A 15744-nucleotide genomic window follows, 5' to 3' on the forward strand; every position below is an offset into this window, starting at 1 on the left:
GTAATAGCTATAGAACATCAAATCACTCTACTCTTACTTCACACTCATAATTGCTCTATATCGCTCTCTATATCTCTGTTTCAGTACAATCTGTTGGTCATTCAATTCGCACCAAACATTCGACAGCAGAAAAAAGATTCCTTGTCATTAAATTGCCGACCAAACCTTACCAGTAGAAAAATTCTTTGCAACAGACACACCACACACCCAAGAAGAACAACACCAGACCAGGAATCAACTTGGAAAGAAAATTCGTATCTATACCTTTCAATCATATCCAAACCATTCAACATTGGTAAACAACAATGTCATTGTTTTCAAGGAATTCATTGCATTCTCCAAAGAGAAAATCACAACAATCACAACAACCCCCCAGACAACCTCCAATAGGACGACAACATGGTTCATTACTTGGATCACTCAGAAAATCAGATACTCCAATGACGTCTACACCTACCAACGATGTCAATAGGAAAACGATCACTGATAAATTGGTTAGTGATTGTTATTCTAAACGTTCGGTTGAAAGACGAGGGAATCAAATTCCGTCATTAATTTACAACACTCACATTTCAATTCTTGAATATTCACAATATGCCAATGCACCCCCTCCACCTCAACTTGGAATCAATCAAGTAGGGAGCGTAAAGGAAAGAGTATTGGTATTGTGTACGAAACCTTCAGGAGAGATTGCCCTTCAAAAGGGGAAATTCAATGCACCTAAAGATATTTATCAAATTGGAAGAACTTGGGACCTTCACGAATTGAAAGCAGTTAAGAAAGTGAATTCAGACGCTATGATATTACAATTGAATAAAGATTATTATTGGAAAACAAATGATAGCGATAAAGATGCCGTTTGGAAATTCTGTCGTTCGGTTACTGAAGCATACGGCAAACAATTTGGTAAATATCCTCAACTACAAGGATTTAGTGTCGCCGACTTTAAATTACCTGCAACTCCAGTACAAAGATCCATTAGTGACAGTAACAAAAAGGTAGGTCCCGGTCAATATTCTAATCAGATACCTGATATGTATAAAGATATAGACTTTACAGCTAATGGGAAATTACCAATGAAACCAATGATGGTATTAGCTCTGGATAGGCCAGGAAATGTTGCGCATGTGGAGCCAGTCAAGAGTAGAGAACCTAGTCTCGACTCTAATAGACAACAAATACGATCACAACCAATGTATCCAAGAAGTGGCAGTATTGGAAGTGGTGGTAATCAGCTGTTTAGTTCAAAAGAGTCTGTTGATAGATCGTATGATACCAAGAGTCGTGAATCACCATTAAGGAACTATGTTTCCAATACCGACAAAACACCCATTGAGCAAGACAGAGATGCCCCAGAATCATTAGAAAGTGCTGCCCGGACAGGAAGAATCTTACAAGAAAGATTGCTGCGTTTTTCATTAACTCCCGAACCACAACAATCAACTGGGGATGCATTGAAGGAATTCTCAGATGCTATTCCTCCAAGAATACCTATGACTCCTGATTTTGGAATTGAAGAAATCACCGATGATAGTGATGTCGAACCAACAAGTGCCCCTCAAAGTATATCCATAAAGAAGCGTCCCCTGCAACAACAGCAGCTGTTAAAAAAGTTTGCGAGTGAATCTCCTAGAGCTTCTCAATTTATGGCAGAGTCAACTCAACTTGATATGAATCAATCGATACAAGATCTTGAGAAGATGTTAGATACGAGTATTAATAAGTCCAATGTGAGTTTGAGTGCTGGCGGTGGTAGAGAAGGATCTGTTGATCATAGTTTACCAGTTTTTAAAATTGAAGGTGAGAATGGGAAAGCTATTACTGTTAATGATAAATACATTGAAGCTGAGCCATCACTTGAACCCGGTTTAAATATTGTTAAGAAAATGGAAGGGGTTTCGCCTATTGATGAAAATAAGATTGAAAAGGATCCTGAAGTTGATGAAATTTTTGATGAAATAGGTTGGTCAGTTAAAGATAATTCGGAATCTTTAATTAAGAAATTAAATAATGAATTAACTAATGTTAAACAATTGGCTGTACAAGAATTAGTTTCGGTTAATTTATCAGAAAGTCAAACTAATGATATCACCGTCTCGATTGAAGAGGTTGAGAATTTGAATCAAATTTTCCAAAAAATGGAAATTGATTTGAAATTTTTAACTCCAGAGATTAATTTAATTGATGAAAATTCTCATGGGTTACAAGTTAAGTTTATCAATAAGAAAATGTTATATAATGATTTGAAATCAATTTTGGATAAAGTTAGTGTCAATATTGAAGAATTGGATGATATTTCTGACTTTAAATCGTTTGATGATTTACGTTTAGTTGGACCATTAGAGATGAAATTACTAAAATTATATAATGCAATAAGTACGATAAGATCAGATAGTGATCAAACTGATGGATTGAATTCAATGAAGGCATTACAACAATATCAATCAAAATATGATAAGGTTAACTTAAATTTTGTCAAGAATTTTAATCAATTTATCAGAGATGAATTCCAATCGATTATTAGGAAATGTTCAGAAGATTTTACTAGATTTCAACCATCTAATTTATTGATTCCATTGAACAGATTAATTGTATATTCCGGGTTGACTTATTTTATTAAGGAAGTTGCCGAACGTGAATTTAGAGACTTGATTCAATTTGTTAATTCCTTATTTAGTGGATTTTTAGAGTCCTGGATCAAATCAAAATTACAAACTATCTTGTTGGCACAACAACAGAACGCTAATCTCGGAGAACAAAATCACGAACTTGTCCAATCCATGACAAGTTCCATTCTGTCGATGAGCATGAGTGATTCTTTGGATGGAACACCATTGAGAAAGTCTAGGACGTTACGTCTTTCAAGAAAAATGGGCAAATTTGGTGGATTATTACATGACAATGAAGGAGGTACCCAAAAGAACAAATTAGAAACCATTCGAAGAAAAATGACCACAGGATTAGGTGGATCTGAAATTGATGATCCGAAATTAATTATTGCAATTGTGGAAGATGCAAGACTTGTGATTTCATATGTTCAATATTTCATTGGGATGTTTTTCCATTATGATAATAGTACTACCATGAATGATTTCGGGGAATATTTACAAGTGAAACCATTTAATGACAGGAGGAAATTGATTGATGATTTGCCAAATATTGATACTGTTAATGTGGATAAGAATTATAATTCAAGTGATTTGATTAGTAATATGACTAATATATTTGGTAATTTTAATAATATATTTATGAAAAAGGTTAATCCTGTGGAATTAAACATACCGGTTATTTTATTATATTTGGAAAATTCGACTATCAATATTCAAGCTAAGAATCAAGAATTCTTATTGATAAATTTCCTTAAGAAATTGAATGATAAATATAAATCATCATGGCGTAAATTTGTCAATTCTCAAGTTGAATTGTTGAATAATTCAATTATAGTTGCAAAATGTGGAGTATTATCATCAGTTAAGAATATCAATTATGTGTTGTTAATAACGGAAAGTTCAATAGATAATAGAGACATTAGAGGTCTTGCCGTTAAAGATATGATAGATAAAGCATATGAAGAAATTTCCGATTCTTTAATTAATTTATTTTTGAGAGAAGATCCATTATTAAAGAATCATGATCTCGATGATAAAGAACGTGAATATAGAAATGTCAGTATATTACAGAATATCTTTTATATTTTGCAACAATTCCAAGATTTTGGAAATACTACAAATGATACTACTAAGAAATTGATTCAAAAATTGGAAAGTATTTTTAAACAAGTTGAAAAGGAATATTTCCAAAAACAATTAAACAAGAATATCGGGAAATTGGTTGAATTTGTAAGTAATTACGAAGCACTTGAGAAGATGCATAGTGGTAAATACAATAAGAAATACGTTAAATCAATGTTGGCCAATTATACCCAAAAGGATATTTCATTGAAAGCCATGGAAATTAGCAAAAAGTTCGAAAAACATTTCATTACTGGGAATGATATGGTTGAGAAAGATATGGTTGATAAGTTATGGAATGACCTTTGTGCTGTATTTGTTGACTATTTCCGTAGGTTGGATTCTATTTTGAGACGTGATTTTGATAGGGATTTCGAATATAATGTCACTAAAGCTGACATTCAACATATTTTTAAATCTATTCGTAATTAGGTAGAGTTTAGTTATATTGTGTAATTAATAATAATCTTTTTAAATAATTAAGCATTACAAAAATGACAATAATAATAATAATAATATCCTATAAAAACATAAAAACATCTAAATTAATTAATTGATAAAGGAACTAAGAATCTAATCAAAGAAAATGAGAGTTGCACCAGTTGCAAAAGCAGAGATGATAGCAGTTAATCCAACTAATTCAAATGTAGAGAGTCTCTTTGCATTAACCACACCAGCACTATCTCTATTACCAGTTTCAATAGAGTCATCAGTTTCACTAGAAGAAGAAGTTCTACTTCTTGGAGCAGCTGTGAATGGATTACCTGCCGAACAACTAGTAGCAGTGTTTGCACTTTCATTAATAGTTGCGGATCCACCGAAATCACATGCATCTTCAGCTCTATCATATAATCTGTAGTATTGATTTAAAACAAATGATAACTTTTCTTTAGGTGAACAGAATGAATATTGTCCATATTCTCCAGTAGTACCATTTGATGAAATGTCTGAACAGTCAATCAACCCACATATAGTTCCATATAATTCGCCATAGTCTTCGGCATCGACATTGTCATTAACCACACATTCCATTTGTTCGGCAACACAGTCACAGTATTCACGATCTGGAGTAGGCGGTAATTCACTAGAGGCTCTCCAGGTTGGGGCATCACTTGCAGGACAAGCCAATGTTCTTGTAGCTGCTTCTGAGGCAGTTGATGAGTGAGCTAAATTTGGAGAAATCTTGTTAATTTCAGAACTGTAGTTTTCGTAATCACCATTGGTTACCACTCTGTCGCCATTAATTTCAACTAAGCCATAGTCATTTTCTTCTTCATGGAACATGTAAACAATACCACCGGACCAGATATCTGTCATGTCATCTCCATAAAGGGTTCCAACTTCTTGGAATAATCTAGGACGGTTTATATTACATCCATATTCTGAGAAAAAGATAGGAATGGTTAAATTACGGAAATCTTCAGTTCTATCAGCGTAACCTGATTCTCTGAATGTTGACCTACCACACCATTCATACATATTAATACCAAAGAAATCAGCTCTTTCATCAAAATCACCACATGCAAAATAATCAGCAATGGCAACTCTAGTTTCTTCATCATCATTGGAAGAATAACCAACAGGGATAGCACGGTATCCTTGAGCCAGAATGTAGGCTTTTGTGTCCCTAACTGCAGCCTTGACAAATGGAGAAGCATCAGTATTGGTAGCATCGTTGGTGACTTCATTACCAGCAAAGAATCCCAAAACATTAGAATATGGGGCAAACATATCCACAACATCAGTATATCTTTGATATAATTCTAAAGTCCAACTTGGATCCTCTCTATTGACTGATAATAATGGTTCTGATAAATCAGCAATGATATAAATCCCAGCATTGGCAAAAATTTCCATACATGGATCATGATCTATCGTTGGATCAACCGCATAAACTCTTAATGTGTTTGTATTTAATTCTTTGAAATATTCAACGTCTCTTTTACATACATCTTCATCAGCTAATGGGTCTACGTATTGTTGACCATTTGTGGCATTGGCTGCGTTTTGTTGGTAGGCGATACCTCTCATAAGGAATTGGGTACCATTATTACTGTAGTAGAATTTGTTTCCAACAATTTCAATTTCTGGAGTAGTTGCAAATTTAGCATGGACTAATGGTGCAGATAATGAGATCAAACTAGCTGCGACAGTAGATAATTTCATTGTAGTTTTGAAGTTTCTTGTTTGCTTTGTTGGATTTTAGGGTTTATTTTATTTCTGATTGTTTTGTTTACCAAAAAGTTTCAAATATTTTTAGGAAATTTTTCGCTTCTTGATTTATGTATGATAAAAATATTTATTAGCGAATAAAGTATACGAAATAAGCCTCGTTTCTTTGTTTTTTAATTCTAAGCGAGTGATAGAAATAAAAATGGCTAATTAAAAGGAACAATGATGAAGAACGAAATTCAAAACGAAAAATCAGAATAAAAGAGAACATGGGGTTACTTTGGTGATCTATTTATATATTCTTAACATCGTTTAATAAGAAAATCAATATTAAAACACGAAAATTTTAGTAAGGGTTTTTTTCTTGGAGTTTGAATTTAAACTTCATCAAAATATGTGCCCAGAAAGAAAACGCAACTGTTCCATTTTTGTGTATCAAAAGGGAGTTCACACTCACGATGATTTATTATTAGACTGCATACGAATGCAACCTATTGATCGTATTTGTATGCGTGATTGGTGAGTACACGCTTTATTTCCACATTAGTGAATCTATTAAGTGTGTAAAAGAATTTAGAAGGGGGCGTGGGCTTTCTCATTAAGCAACCATGATGTCATCCGAACTAATCGTCACTAGTTTCTAAGCTATACAATTTCAGGGTGGTAGCAGTCATGTGTATTTGCAACTTAACGCCTTTGTGTCGGAGTATAACCCTATCTGTACAGTAATTGATTTTATTGTTTTAGGGGGTGTTGCTTAGACGAATAAATTTATCCATTTAGAAAAATAATCAATTTCGTGTTAAATTTTACTCGAGTAGATTGATCTTGGAATAAATTTAAATTAATTTTTTTATTTTCCTGTTCATTAAATTCTTAAAATAAGCAAAAAAAAAAAAAAAAATGGAGGAGGCTGAGTGAAAAGAAGAAATTCGATTCTATTTCGATCTCTCATGATGTGACGAAATCCCACAAAGAAAAACAACACAAGGCATTGGAGTGCTTTAATTATAGATACATAATATGTTTGAAGTCATCTCTTTTCGAATCAATCTGAGACGCGTTCCAAACTCTTTTTTTTAAGTCCAGGAACCCTCTGCCAACGGTTTCTGTTCTGATGTTTAAGCTGTATAGTAGGAAATTTTGGCGCTGACTATTGTTTTTATACAATCTTTAGCTTGAAAAAGATTCGAAAACCGGTAATGCTGTATTGTAGATGGCTTACAAGTTAGATTTGATTTTGTAGTGGTCGCTTGGTAGCGGTTCAAGCTTCTTTCCATTTCCGTGACAACTCTGAAATTAAATACCAGGAGAGCCAATATTTCTGCAGTCAAGTATTTGACAACAATGTATAAATAATCCAAATACCTTACCAATAAGCTCGTCTAAAACTAAATTCAATAGTTTAGTCCATTCATTACGGAAGATTGGACTTACGTGGGACTGGCACAGTCCTTAGAAATACAAAGATGTCCTTTAGGAGTTCTAAGGGGTTAGCTGGGCTGAATATAAAGATGAAGTACTTTCAAGTCTTTGTTCGACTGCGGGCTTGAGCCAATTTTATTTTCAAAAGTAAAGACCCACTCATTATTGTTTTTATCTCTGTGAAGTTACAAAAACATCTTTTGCTTTTAAAAAAATTCGCAACCCTTTTTGTTTGTTTTTGCAACCATAAATTATTCCACAACCACAAATTATCAAAATAGAATTATCCCCTTTTTATATTCAACATTCAAATACAATGATCCTGCTATCATTCATATTTAAATTATATTCATTGATTCTCCTTCTTCATCCCCACAATCAAAGATTATCCCCCTCCATTTCCACAATATTATTAATTCCAATATCCACCCTTTTCGCAACAACAATAACAGCCGCCTCAGTCGGACAAGTCCTTGCCCCAGAATATGGAACCTACGTCAACCCCAACCCCCGTTCATTCACCAAATGTGATCCAAACGACCCAATTAAACTATCTGGGTGTTGCAACGATGTATTATCCCGCTTAGACGAATGCCGAGCTGATGATTTAGCATGTGAATGTTGTGCACTTCAAAGTATTGAACAGGAATGTTATCATTTATGTCCCGGGAATCCACTGGCTAATTTCTTGAGTGTTTTGATGAATGATTGTGCTGAATTGAGTGAGATTAATGCTTGTTCTTTGCCGTTTAAGAAGGATGATGAAGATAATGAGACGAGTAGAAAACTTAGGAAGAAATTCAAGGGTGTGAGTGGAAAAGAAAAGGAAGAGGAGGGTGAAGGGAATGGGAAGAAGAAGAATGGGTTGAAGGATGTTGGAAATGATGGGCTGGGGATGGCGGCAGTGACTTCGATTAAAAGTAAAGTGAAGGATGAGTATAGTGATTCGTTGCCTAATCCACCAACATTTTCAGAACCATTTAGAAATAAGAAGATTAAATTGTTGTTAGATGGAGAAGAAGTGGTAGATGAAGATCATAAAGACAAAGAAGAGGAGGAAGACGACAAGGATGAACATATGCCAAGCAAGAATAAGGTTAAGCATGTTAATTCTACAAATAATACGAATGTTTCCGGTTCTCAACTGGATAATGGATCTAATGTTTCTAGATCATCAGCTACAACTACATTTATTCTTCTTTTCATTTGCTTCTTAGTAGCATTAAACTAATAACGTATATTTATATATATTAATTAAAATCGACTATATAGATATATTTTTACAAACAATATACAATACAATTCCCCTTTAAAGGTCTTCATTCATCCAATCTAAAGTATATTTAATACCAGTCTCTAAATCAACTGCAGGCTTATATCCCAAAATAGTCTTAGCCTTAGAAATATTATGATATCTAGTAGCACAAACAACCTTAACTCTAAACGGAGTAATCCCAGGTTCTTTACCTGCCAATTTGGAAAAGAATTCCGAAGCATATCCCAAACAAATCGCAACTGGACGACTCAATTTAATATAATATTTATCAATATATCCATCTTCCTTCCATACAGTTCTTGCTAAAGTCCAAAAATATGTCGGAGCATCATTCGTAATAAAGAAAGTCTCTCCACCCAACTTAGCCCCCAATTCAGGATCTAAAATCTTTTCAGCTGCCAAAACATGAGCATCAGCAACATTACCTACAAATGTCCAATCAAATAAATTGTTATTATCACCAAGTTGATACTTCGATTGACCAAGTTTTGCACTTGCTCTTAATCCCGGTACTAATTGTCTATCACCCGGGCCAAAAATCCCTGCTGGCCTTAAACAAACAGTCAAAAACCCTTGTTGGGGGTCATTGGCTTGCATGACGGCCAGTTCGGCAATGGCTTTGGTTTCATTATATCCATCCATATGTACTTCGGGATATGGCCATGATTCGTTGGCATTATGGACATCTTGACCGTTGAAAATAACCCCAGCGGAGGAAGTATATACTAACGCTTTAACTTTTTGTTGTTTTGCAACTTGGATAAGATTCTTGGTACCTTCGACATTTACTTTTTCGTAGATTTCTTGAGGAAGACCATGCATTGGAGAAGCGGCATGAACGATGACCTCACATTGAGATTCGGTGATGGCGGATGTTACGTCAGTGGGGGAAGTTAAATCACCTTGAATGAATTTGATTTGGGTTGGTTGAAAGGTGAAATATTTTGATAATTTGGTAGGAAGTGGACGGACATCAAATACGGTTATTTTTGTGTCTGGACAATGTCTATAAAATTGTTCTATTAAATGAAGACCTAAGAATCCGGATCCTCCTATCAATAAAACTGAATTTAAAGGAGATTTGGTCATTTTCTTTGTTGATTATTGAAAAGATAAAGAGAAGGAGGTGTTGATTTTATCGTGTTGTATTTTTTTTATTTCCCACTGGAAATTTTCATTTTCGCGTGGTGATTTTACAATTAGGCTAAACGAAGATGGTTTATACGAGTATCACAGTACACCAAAGATTGAAATTTCTATTAAAAACTTAAAATAAGATGACGACTTTAAAAATGCTATATAAGATACATACATACACAACAACAAACGCAGATCCATAGTCCAGTTCAGTTCAGTTCAACCTAAAATTCGAACATCGACTTATATTTCTCAACTTCTTCTTGATTTAAACTAACTTTAACAACTTCAACCTCAGGAAATTGAAATTCTGTACTGGAAGTTGTGGCTGTACCTGTAGATGATCCTAAGGAAGAACCAACCGATGGCTTGGTTAAATCACCATTAGTAGAACCAAAACTAATTGATTGTTTCTTTTCCATTGCCTTGGGCTTTTCGAGAGTTTTCTCAACCTCGATTTCTTTATTTATGTTATTATTATTTTGATTCCCAAATGAAAATGCTGGTTTGCTAGTATTATTCTTGTTATTATCTGCCTTCTCGCTAAATGAACCAAATTTATTTCCATTAAGTTCCGATGTCTTTGGTTGGTTCGTTGTAGTTGCTTTAAATGCACCAAAAGTGAATCCAGCAGAAGGTTTGCTATTATTACTTAAAAATGAACTTGGCTTTTTCTTTTCTTCTCCATCCTTTTTGGCAACCTCATCTACTAACTTATCTACCTTTTCCCCATTAGTCTCCTTCTTCTTTTCTATATTATCAAATAATGATTCCTTAGTTTTTTCAGTTTTATTGGTAGCACTGGTACTAGTAGTACTACAAGGCAATGGCTCGGACTTATCAAATAAGATAGTCTTCTCTATATCACTAGCAGTCACCGAAATGGGTTTATTCGCAATTGGTGCTACTGCGGTTAATGGTTCAGTTGAGATTGCTTTATCAACCTTGGTAGATTTCTTTGGCCTTATACATGATGAATATGGATTTGAAAATAATTTCAACCTGTCAGTTTTATCAACGACTGAGTTGTTATTGTTTTCATGTGTGATGGTTGTTGTTGTTGGCTGTTGTTCGTCCTTTCCATCCAAGATTGATAATAATGTCTTGGCAGCAGAACTGGTGGGTGCAGATGGTTTAATGCCTGTAAAAGTGGTGGATGAAGGTACTGTAAATCCACTTGTATTATTATTGTTATTATCCAACATACTAATATTATTCATTGTTTTGTTGGCTTTATCATTAAGTCTACTATGTTTTCTTTTTGCTATTGTTAAAGAAGGTGCCCTAATTCGTGTTCTATAAGGTGAAGGTAATCCCGAAAATTGATATACTCTCTTGATTGAAGGAATACTTCTATTACAAATAAAACTTGCATTTGAAGAACGATCAAAAGTATCATTATGTATTGTGTGATAGACTGGATTATATTCTGGAGTATTTATAGTTACATTGGGGGTTAATCTTAGTGTGTGTCGTTGTTGCTGTTCTTGGGTAGCCTTTTGGGGAGTAGAAAACGCATCGAATTTTTGTCGTTTGTTGATATTGGTGGTGGTATTGGATACTAAACTATTGTCTATCGTATCGTCGTCATTATCTATATTGTGAGGTCTTTTGAATGGTTTACCTTGTTGTTTAGATTTTGAAAGCAAGGAAACTACTCCTTCATATTCAATATCAGTTAATGGTTTATTACCTTTTTCTTTAAAGAAATTGGACAATATTGTATTTGCATCATCGTCCGCCTGTTTGTCTGTTTCTTTATCTACTACTGCCGTTTCAGTAGTGTCCACATGAAAGGAACCAGGAATTCTAATTTGAGGTTCCGGGAATTTAAATGGTTCAATTGATGATGCGGCTGTTGTGGTTGGTGTTGGTGGTGATGATGGTTGAGATAATGATTTAATTGAGTTCCATAAACCTTTTACTTTTGTTGATAGTTTCCTATTACTGATTGAATAGGGCTGTGTTAGAGTCTTTACTTTATCTCTATAGGATTTATATACTTTTCTATTATCCATTGTTACTATGTTGCAGTGATGCTTAAGATGGTGGAATGATTGAATTTTGATGGACTTTTAAAACTTTTTTTTTTTTAATAATTTTTCTTTAAAGCGGAAAAAAAAGACGCAAATTAAAGTCACATGACCAAACCAACTACCCGTCTCATATCACGTGTTTTGATCTTTTTTATGACACTGGGCTATTCTACGACACATATAAACCCTCAATTCCGAATTATGGAAATTGAAAAAAAAAAAAAACAAGTTGAATCAATATTCTCGTTTTATCTATTTAATCTATTTCTTTTAAGAAGTACAAACTATGACCAGTCCAATTGAATTGCTTTATAAATTTGATCAATATCTTACATATCAATTACAACAACATTCATTTACAGCTAATTTATTAATTCATCCAACTTCAAAATTTATAACTGAAATTTTAGTTATAATTGTAATTGGATTAATTAGTTATGAATCAATTTATTGGACTGGGATTTATTTAGGATTATGGGAATATCATGCAAAAGATATATTTACTGAAGTGCCCATCCATTGTGCTCATTTATCAGTTAGAATGAATATAATATCACAACAAGATAAGAACAAGCTTTTGGAATATTATCAATTGAAACAATTATCAAAATATAATCCGTTATATTGGAATAAATTAAATTTATTAAGTGAAGAAATATTTAAATTAAATAAATTTATTAAATATTATTATGAATTTAGTCCAGAAGATTTTGAAATGAATAAAGAACCAGAATTTGGTTCAACTATTGAACATTTAAGAACCAAGACATTGAATTTATTTCGTGAATCTGATTTATATAAAGAATATCATTGTCATGATTTAACAATACGAAATGTATTGGTTTTTAATAATAAAAATGATGAAGTTCGACAAGATCAAGATTTGAATTATTTAAGTAAATGTAATATTGAAACTGGTAATGTTATTGATTGTGTAATTGTTATTTAAAAACTGATAGTGTGTGTACCTTATATATATAGATTTAGAATTTTTATGCATTTTATAACCTCATACTTGCACATGTAGGTCTACTCCTCATTCAAAATATATCGTTTCTCTTTAATTATATTCAAATCTAATAACCTTTGTTCAGTTATTGTCCAGAGTTTAACCACTCTTTCTAATTTAGATTCTAATGATAATGTTTGTAATTTACTTATTTCATCTTCAATTCCATCTTTATCATTATTATTTTGATTTTGATTAGTATCATTTGGATTCAAGATTTGATTAATTGCCGCATTATGAGAATTAATATTATATTCAATAGTACTCATATCCATATCATCCTCATCCTCATCTTCATCATCTTCCTCGTCTCCACGAGCGGTACCACTACTACCCACAGGACTATGTTCTAAATTAGATAAATCAAACTCAACAAATTTAGGTCCTTTATAAATCTGCATAATATCTTTCTTTCGTTGATCTTCATGAGATACACCCATAATCTCGTCAATAAATCGATTATCATTATCATCATCATCTGCAGCAAGTAATTTATTCCCTCCACTTGTACTACTACTATTATTATTAATGTTTTCATTATCATAAAGATTCAATATGGCTCGATTCACTAATCTATAACATTGATTCCTTAATGATAAATTAAACAACGATCTTAATTCTTCAGGTAAATCTTTTTGATCTTGAATATTCTTAATATTTGGATCGAAATTAAAACATAATAAACTCATAGTTATTTCTAATTCTTTTAATAATTTAAATGAATTCGATACTTTATTAATTAAATTTTCTCGAACAAATGATAATATATCATCTAAAAATTTCCTTTCATCTTCAGTTTGTATAGTACTGGTTGTTAATTTATGATTTCGAATCATTTCAATTAAATTCAATCTTAATAATTTAAAATGTAATAAATTATTTAAATCTAAAATCGTGGGGAAATATTCACTAATCTTTTTGATTGCTTCTGTGACTTGTCCTTTTAGAATCAACATCTTGATTTCTTGTCTTTGGATAATGGTTGAATATCCTGAGATAAGTTTCGTACCTACATTATCAGAACCAGTACTTCCAGTACCACTACCAACAGGAACAGGTGCAACGATGGTCCCTCTACTATTTTCAAGATTATCAGACTTAAAATAATCCATAACTACACTGGAAAATTCATCTTCATTTAGTTTACTTAAATTGTTTAATTGATTTATGAATGGATGGTGTTGATGATTAAGAAGATGTTGCTGTTGTTGTTGTTGTTGAGTTTTCTGGGGGGATACTGATCGATTATTTATGTCTATATTTAATTCTTGAGCAAAACTGATAGCTGCTTGTTGATATCCTTCTTGAATAAAATAATTTAAAATCAAATGATCTATTTTCTCTTGAGGTATTGACGTCATTGTTAATAGTACTCTTACTAATGTTCCTTGTAGTTATATGAAGATGTGTGTGTTTGATTTGAGTTGGTTGTAAAAAACTTCAATTTTGTTACCCCTGATTTTTTTTTGGTGTGTTTCACTTGACAGCAGAAGAATGCGAAAGAAGATTGTTTAATTAGTAGGAAGATCTGACAGAGTCAGATTCTAGAACTATTATTATTAGCAGTAAGTATAATTAAGGTAAATCTTTGATGATTTAAACCCTCTTGGATTTCTTTGAGAGTATATTAGGTTCATAGTGGTGTCTGGTGATGTTCTTTTCATCTGTTGCATGTCAAACAAGGCTAAATGAAGTATGAGTTGTTCGGAGGACACGGATAAGGGTATCAAAAGATTCTAATAATGTCTCTTTCTCTCTTGAAGTAATAGATATGACACTTTGAGTGATTGTTGTTAAAGTTTTACGCTTTCAAATGACCCGTATTCTGTATATTGCAATCCTTTCCTGTGTAATCTTGAGACAGATATCCCCCACAGGAATCCCCCACGCAAATAATAGAATTTTTGGTTGCAAAAAAAATCAAGTTTGGTTTCCAACAACAACAACAACAACAACAACAACAACATCAACAACACCATCATCATCCTTGCACTAAACTACAATGTCACCAGTTAGGAGAAAAAGAAGAATAGTCAAACAAGAAATAATACCAGCAGCTCCATCAACACCAGTATCTCAAGAAATTGACGACGAACAAGAACAACAACAGCAAGATGATAATTCATTTGTCAAATCTTATATGAAACAACAATACAGACCTTATTCAATCAAAGATATTCAATTGAATTTACATAATAAATATAATAAGAATAATCTTACATCTATACTTGATTCATTGGTGGCTGAAGGGGAGTTGGTTACTAGAGTTATTGGGAAATCTACTTATTATGTTTATAAACAACTTACTGGTGAAGATTCATGCACTTCTTTGGAAAGATATCAGGAATTGGAAGAGAATGTAAAACAATTAAATCGAGATGTTCAACAAACGAAACAACGTATGTGTCTTATCGGGTTATAGTCAGGTGGGTATTTATACTAACGGATTGATAGAATTACAAATAGTTAACTCAACGCCAACAGATATAGAACTTCTTGAATCAATCGAAAATTCAAACAAACAAATTGATAACCTAGACCAACAATTGCAAAAGATTGAATTTAACGTGAACAATGACAATTTAGATTCATTTAAACAATATCACAATAAATTGATGAAAATGAGAAAACAAAGGAAAGAAATGGTATGTACACTCGGCTCTTTTTAGAGAATATTTGATTTCACTAACATCAAGTTCTAGTTTAATAACTTTATTTCTACAATTGGTGAATGTAATGATGATTTGGACAAACTAATGGTATGTTTCTTCTAAACGCCGGTCTACAATGGCCATACTAACATTGCGAATAGGATGAATTGGGGGTTGATCGAGAAGAACTTGAATATCATAATTCTTTGAAGTTTCTGTTGTAAATTGACACATTCAGAAAGGGGGGAAGAGGGGGGTGGAACATGGTTAATTATCCAACCTTGATTGTTCATAACCAATTGAATTA

General features: G+C 32.9%; 8 protein-coding genes across 8 annotated transcripts; 4 read left to right on the forward strand and 4 right to left on the reverse strand. All coding sequences in view use genetic code 12, as the record gives it.

Annotated features, from left to right (window-relative positions):
• Positions 1–305: 305 nt before the first annotated feature.
• SEC3 (GTP-Rho binding exocyst subunit) lies at positions 306–4163 on the forward strand (the record flags this gene model as incomplete). Its single annotated transcript, XM_049405029.1, has 1 exon — positions 306–4163. The coding sequence occupies one exon, from the start codon at positions 306–308 to the stop codon at positions 4161–4163; it is 3858 nt and encodes a 1285-aa protein (XP_049265304.1).
• Positions 4164–4304: 141 nt separating this feature from the next.
• PHR1 (Phr1p) lies at positions 4305–5897 on the reverse strand (the record flags this gene model as incomplete). The annotated part of the gene is made up of 1 exon (XM_049405030.1): positions 4305–5897. The coding sequence occupies one exon, from the start codon at positions 5895–5897 to the stop codon at positions 4305–4307; it is 1593 nt and encodes a 530-aa protein (XP_049265305.1).
• Positions 5898–7644: 1747 nt separating this feature from the next.
• Positions 7645–8559, forward strand: PGA43 (Pga43p; the record flags this gene model as incomplete). Its single annotated transcript, XM_049405031.1, has 1 exon — positions 7645–8559. The coding sequence occupies one exon, from the start codon at positions 7645–7647 to the stop codon at positions 8557–8559; it is 915 nt and encodes a 304-aa protein (XP_049265306.1).
• Positions 8560–8637: 78 nt separating this feature from the next.
• Positions 8638–9693, reverse strand: ERG26 (sterol-4-alpha-carboxylate 3-dehydrogenase (decarboxylating); the record flags this gene model as incomplete). Its single annotated transcript, XM_049405032.1, has 1 exon — positions 8638–9693. The coding sequence occupies one exon, from the start codon at positions 9691–9693 to the stop codon at positions 8638–8640; it is 1056 nt and encodes a 351-aa protein (XP_049265307.1).
• Positions 9694–9965: 272 nt separating this feature from the next.
• NUP60 (FG-nucleoporin) lies at positions 9966–11759 on the reverse strand (the record flags this gene model as incomplete). Its single annotated transcript, XM_049405033.1, has 1 exon — positions 9966–11759. The coding sequence occupies one exon, from the start codon at positions 11757–11759 to the stop codon at positions 9966–9968; it is 1794 nt and encodes a 597-aa protein (XP_049265308.1).
• Positions 11760–12063: 304 nt separating this feature from the next.
• On the forward strand, positions 12064–12726 carry J8A68_001386 (uncharacterized protein; the record flags this gene model as incomplete). Its single annotated transcript, XM_049405034.1, has 1 exon — positions 12064–12726. One exon carries the CDS (start codon positions 12064–12066, stop codon positions 12724–12726), a length of 663 nt encoding a protein of 220 aa, XP_049265309.1.
• Positions 12727–12806: 80 nt separating this feature from the next.
• J8A68_001387 (glucose-induced degradation complex subunit) lies at positions 12807–14147 on the reverse strand (the record flags this gene model as incomplete). Its single annotated transcript, XM_049405036.1, has 1 exon — positions 12807–14147. One exon carries the CDS (start codon positions 14145–14147, stop codon positions 12807–12809), a length of 1341 nt encoding a protein of 446 aa, XP_049265310.1.
• Positions 14148–14788: 641 nt separating this feature from the next.
• On the forward strand, positions 14789–15661 carry J8A68_001388 (uncharacterized protein; the record flags this gene model as incomplete). The annotated part of the gene is made up of 4 exons (XM_049405037.1): positions 14789–15185; positions 15241–15431; positions 15489–15545; positions 15599–15661. 4 exons carry the CDS (start codon positions 14789–14791, stop codon positions 15659–15661), a joined length of 708 nt encoding a protein of 235 aa, XP_049265311.1.
• Positions 15662–15744: the final 83 nt, after the last annotated feature.

The sequence above is a fragment of the Hemisphaericaspora subhashii genome, assembly GCF_019202705.1.
Source record: "Hemisphaericaspora subhashii strain CBS 10753 chromosome Unknown scaffold80, whole genome shotgun sequence".
Classification (NCBI taxonomy): domain Eukaryota; kingdom Fungi; phylum Ascomycota; class Pichiomycetes; order Serinales; family Debaryomycetaceae; genus Hemisphaericaspora; species Hemisphaericaspora subhashii.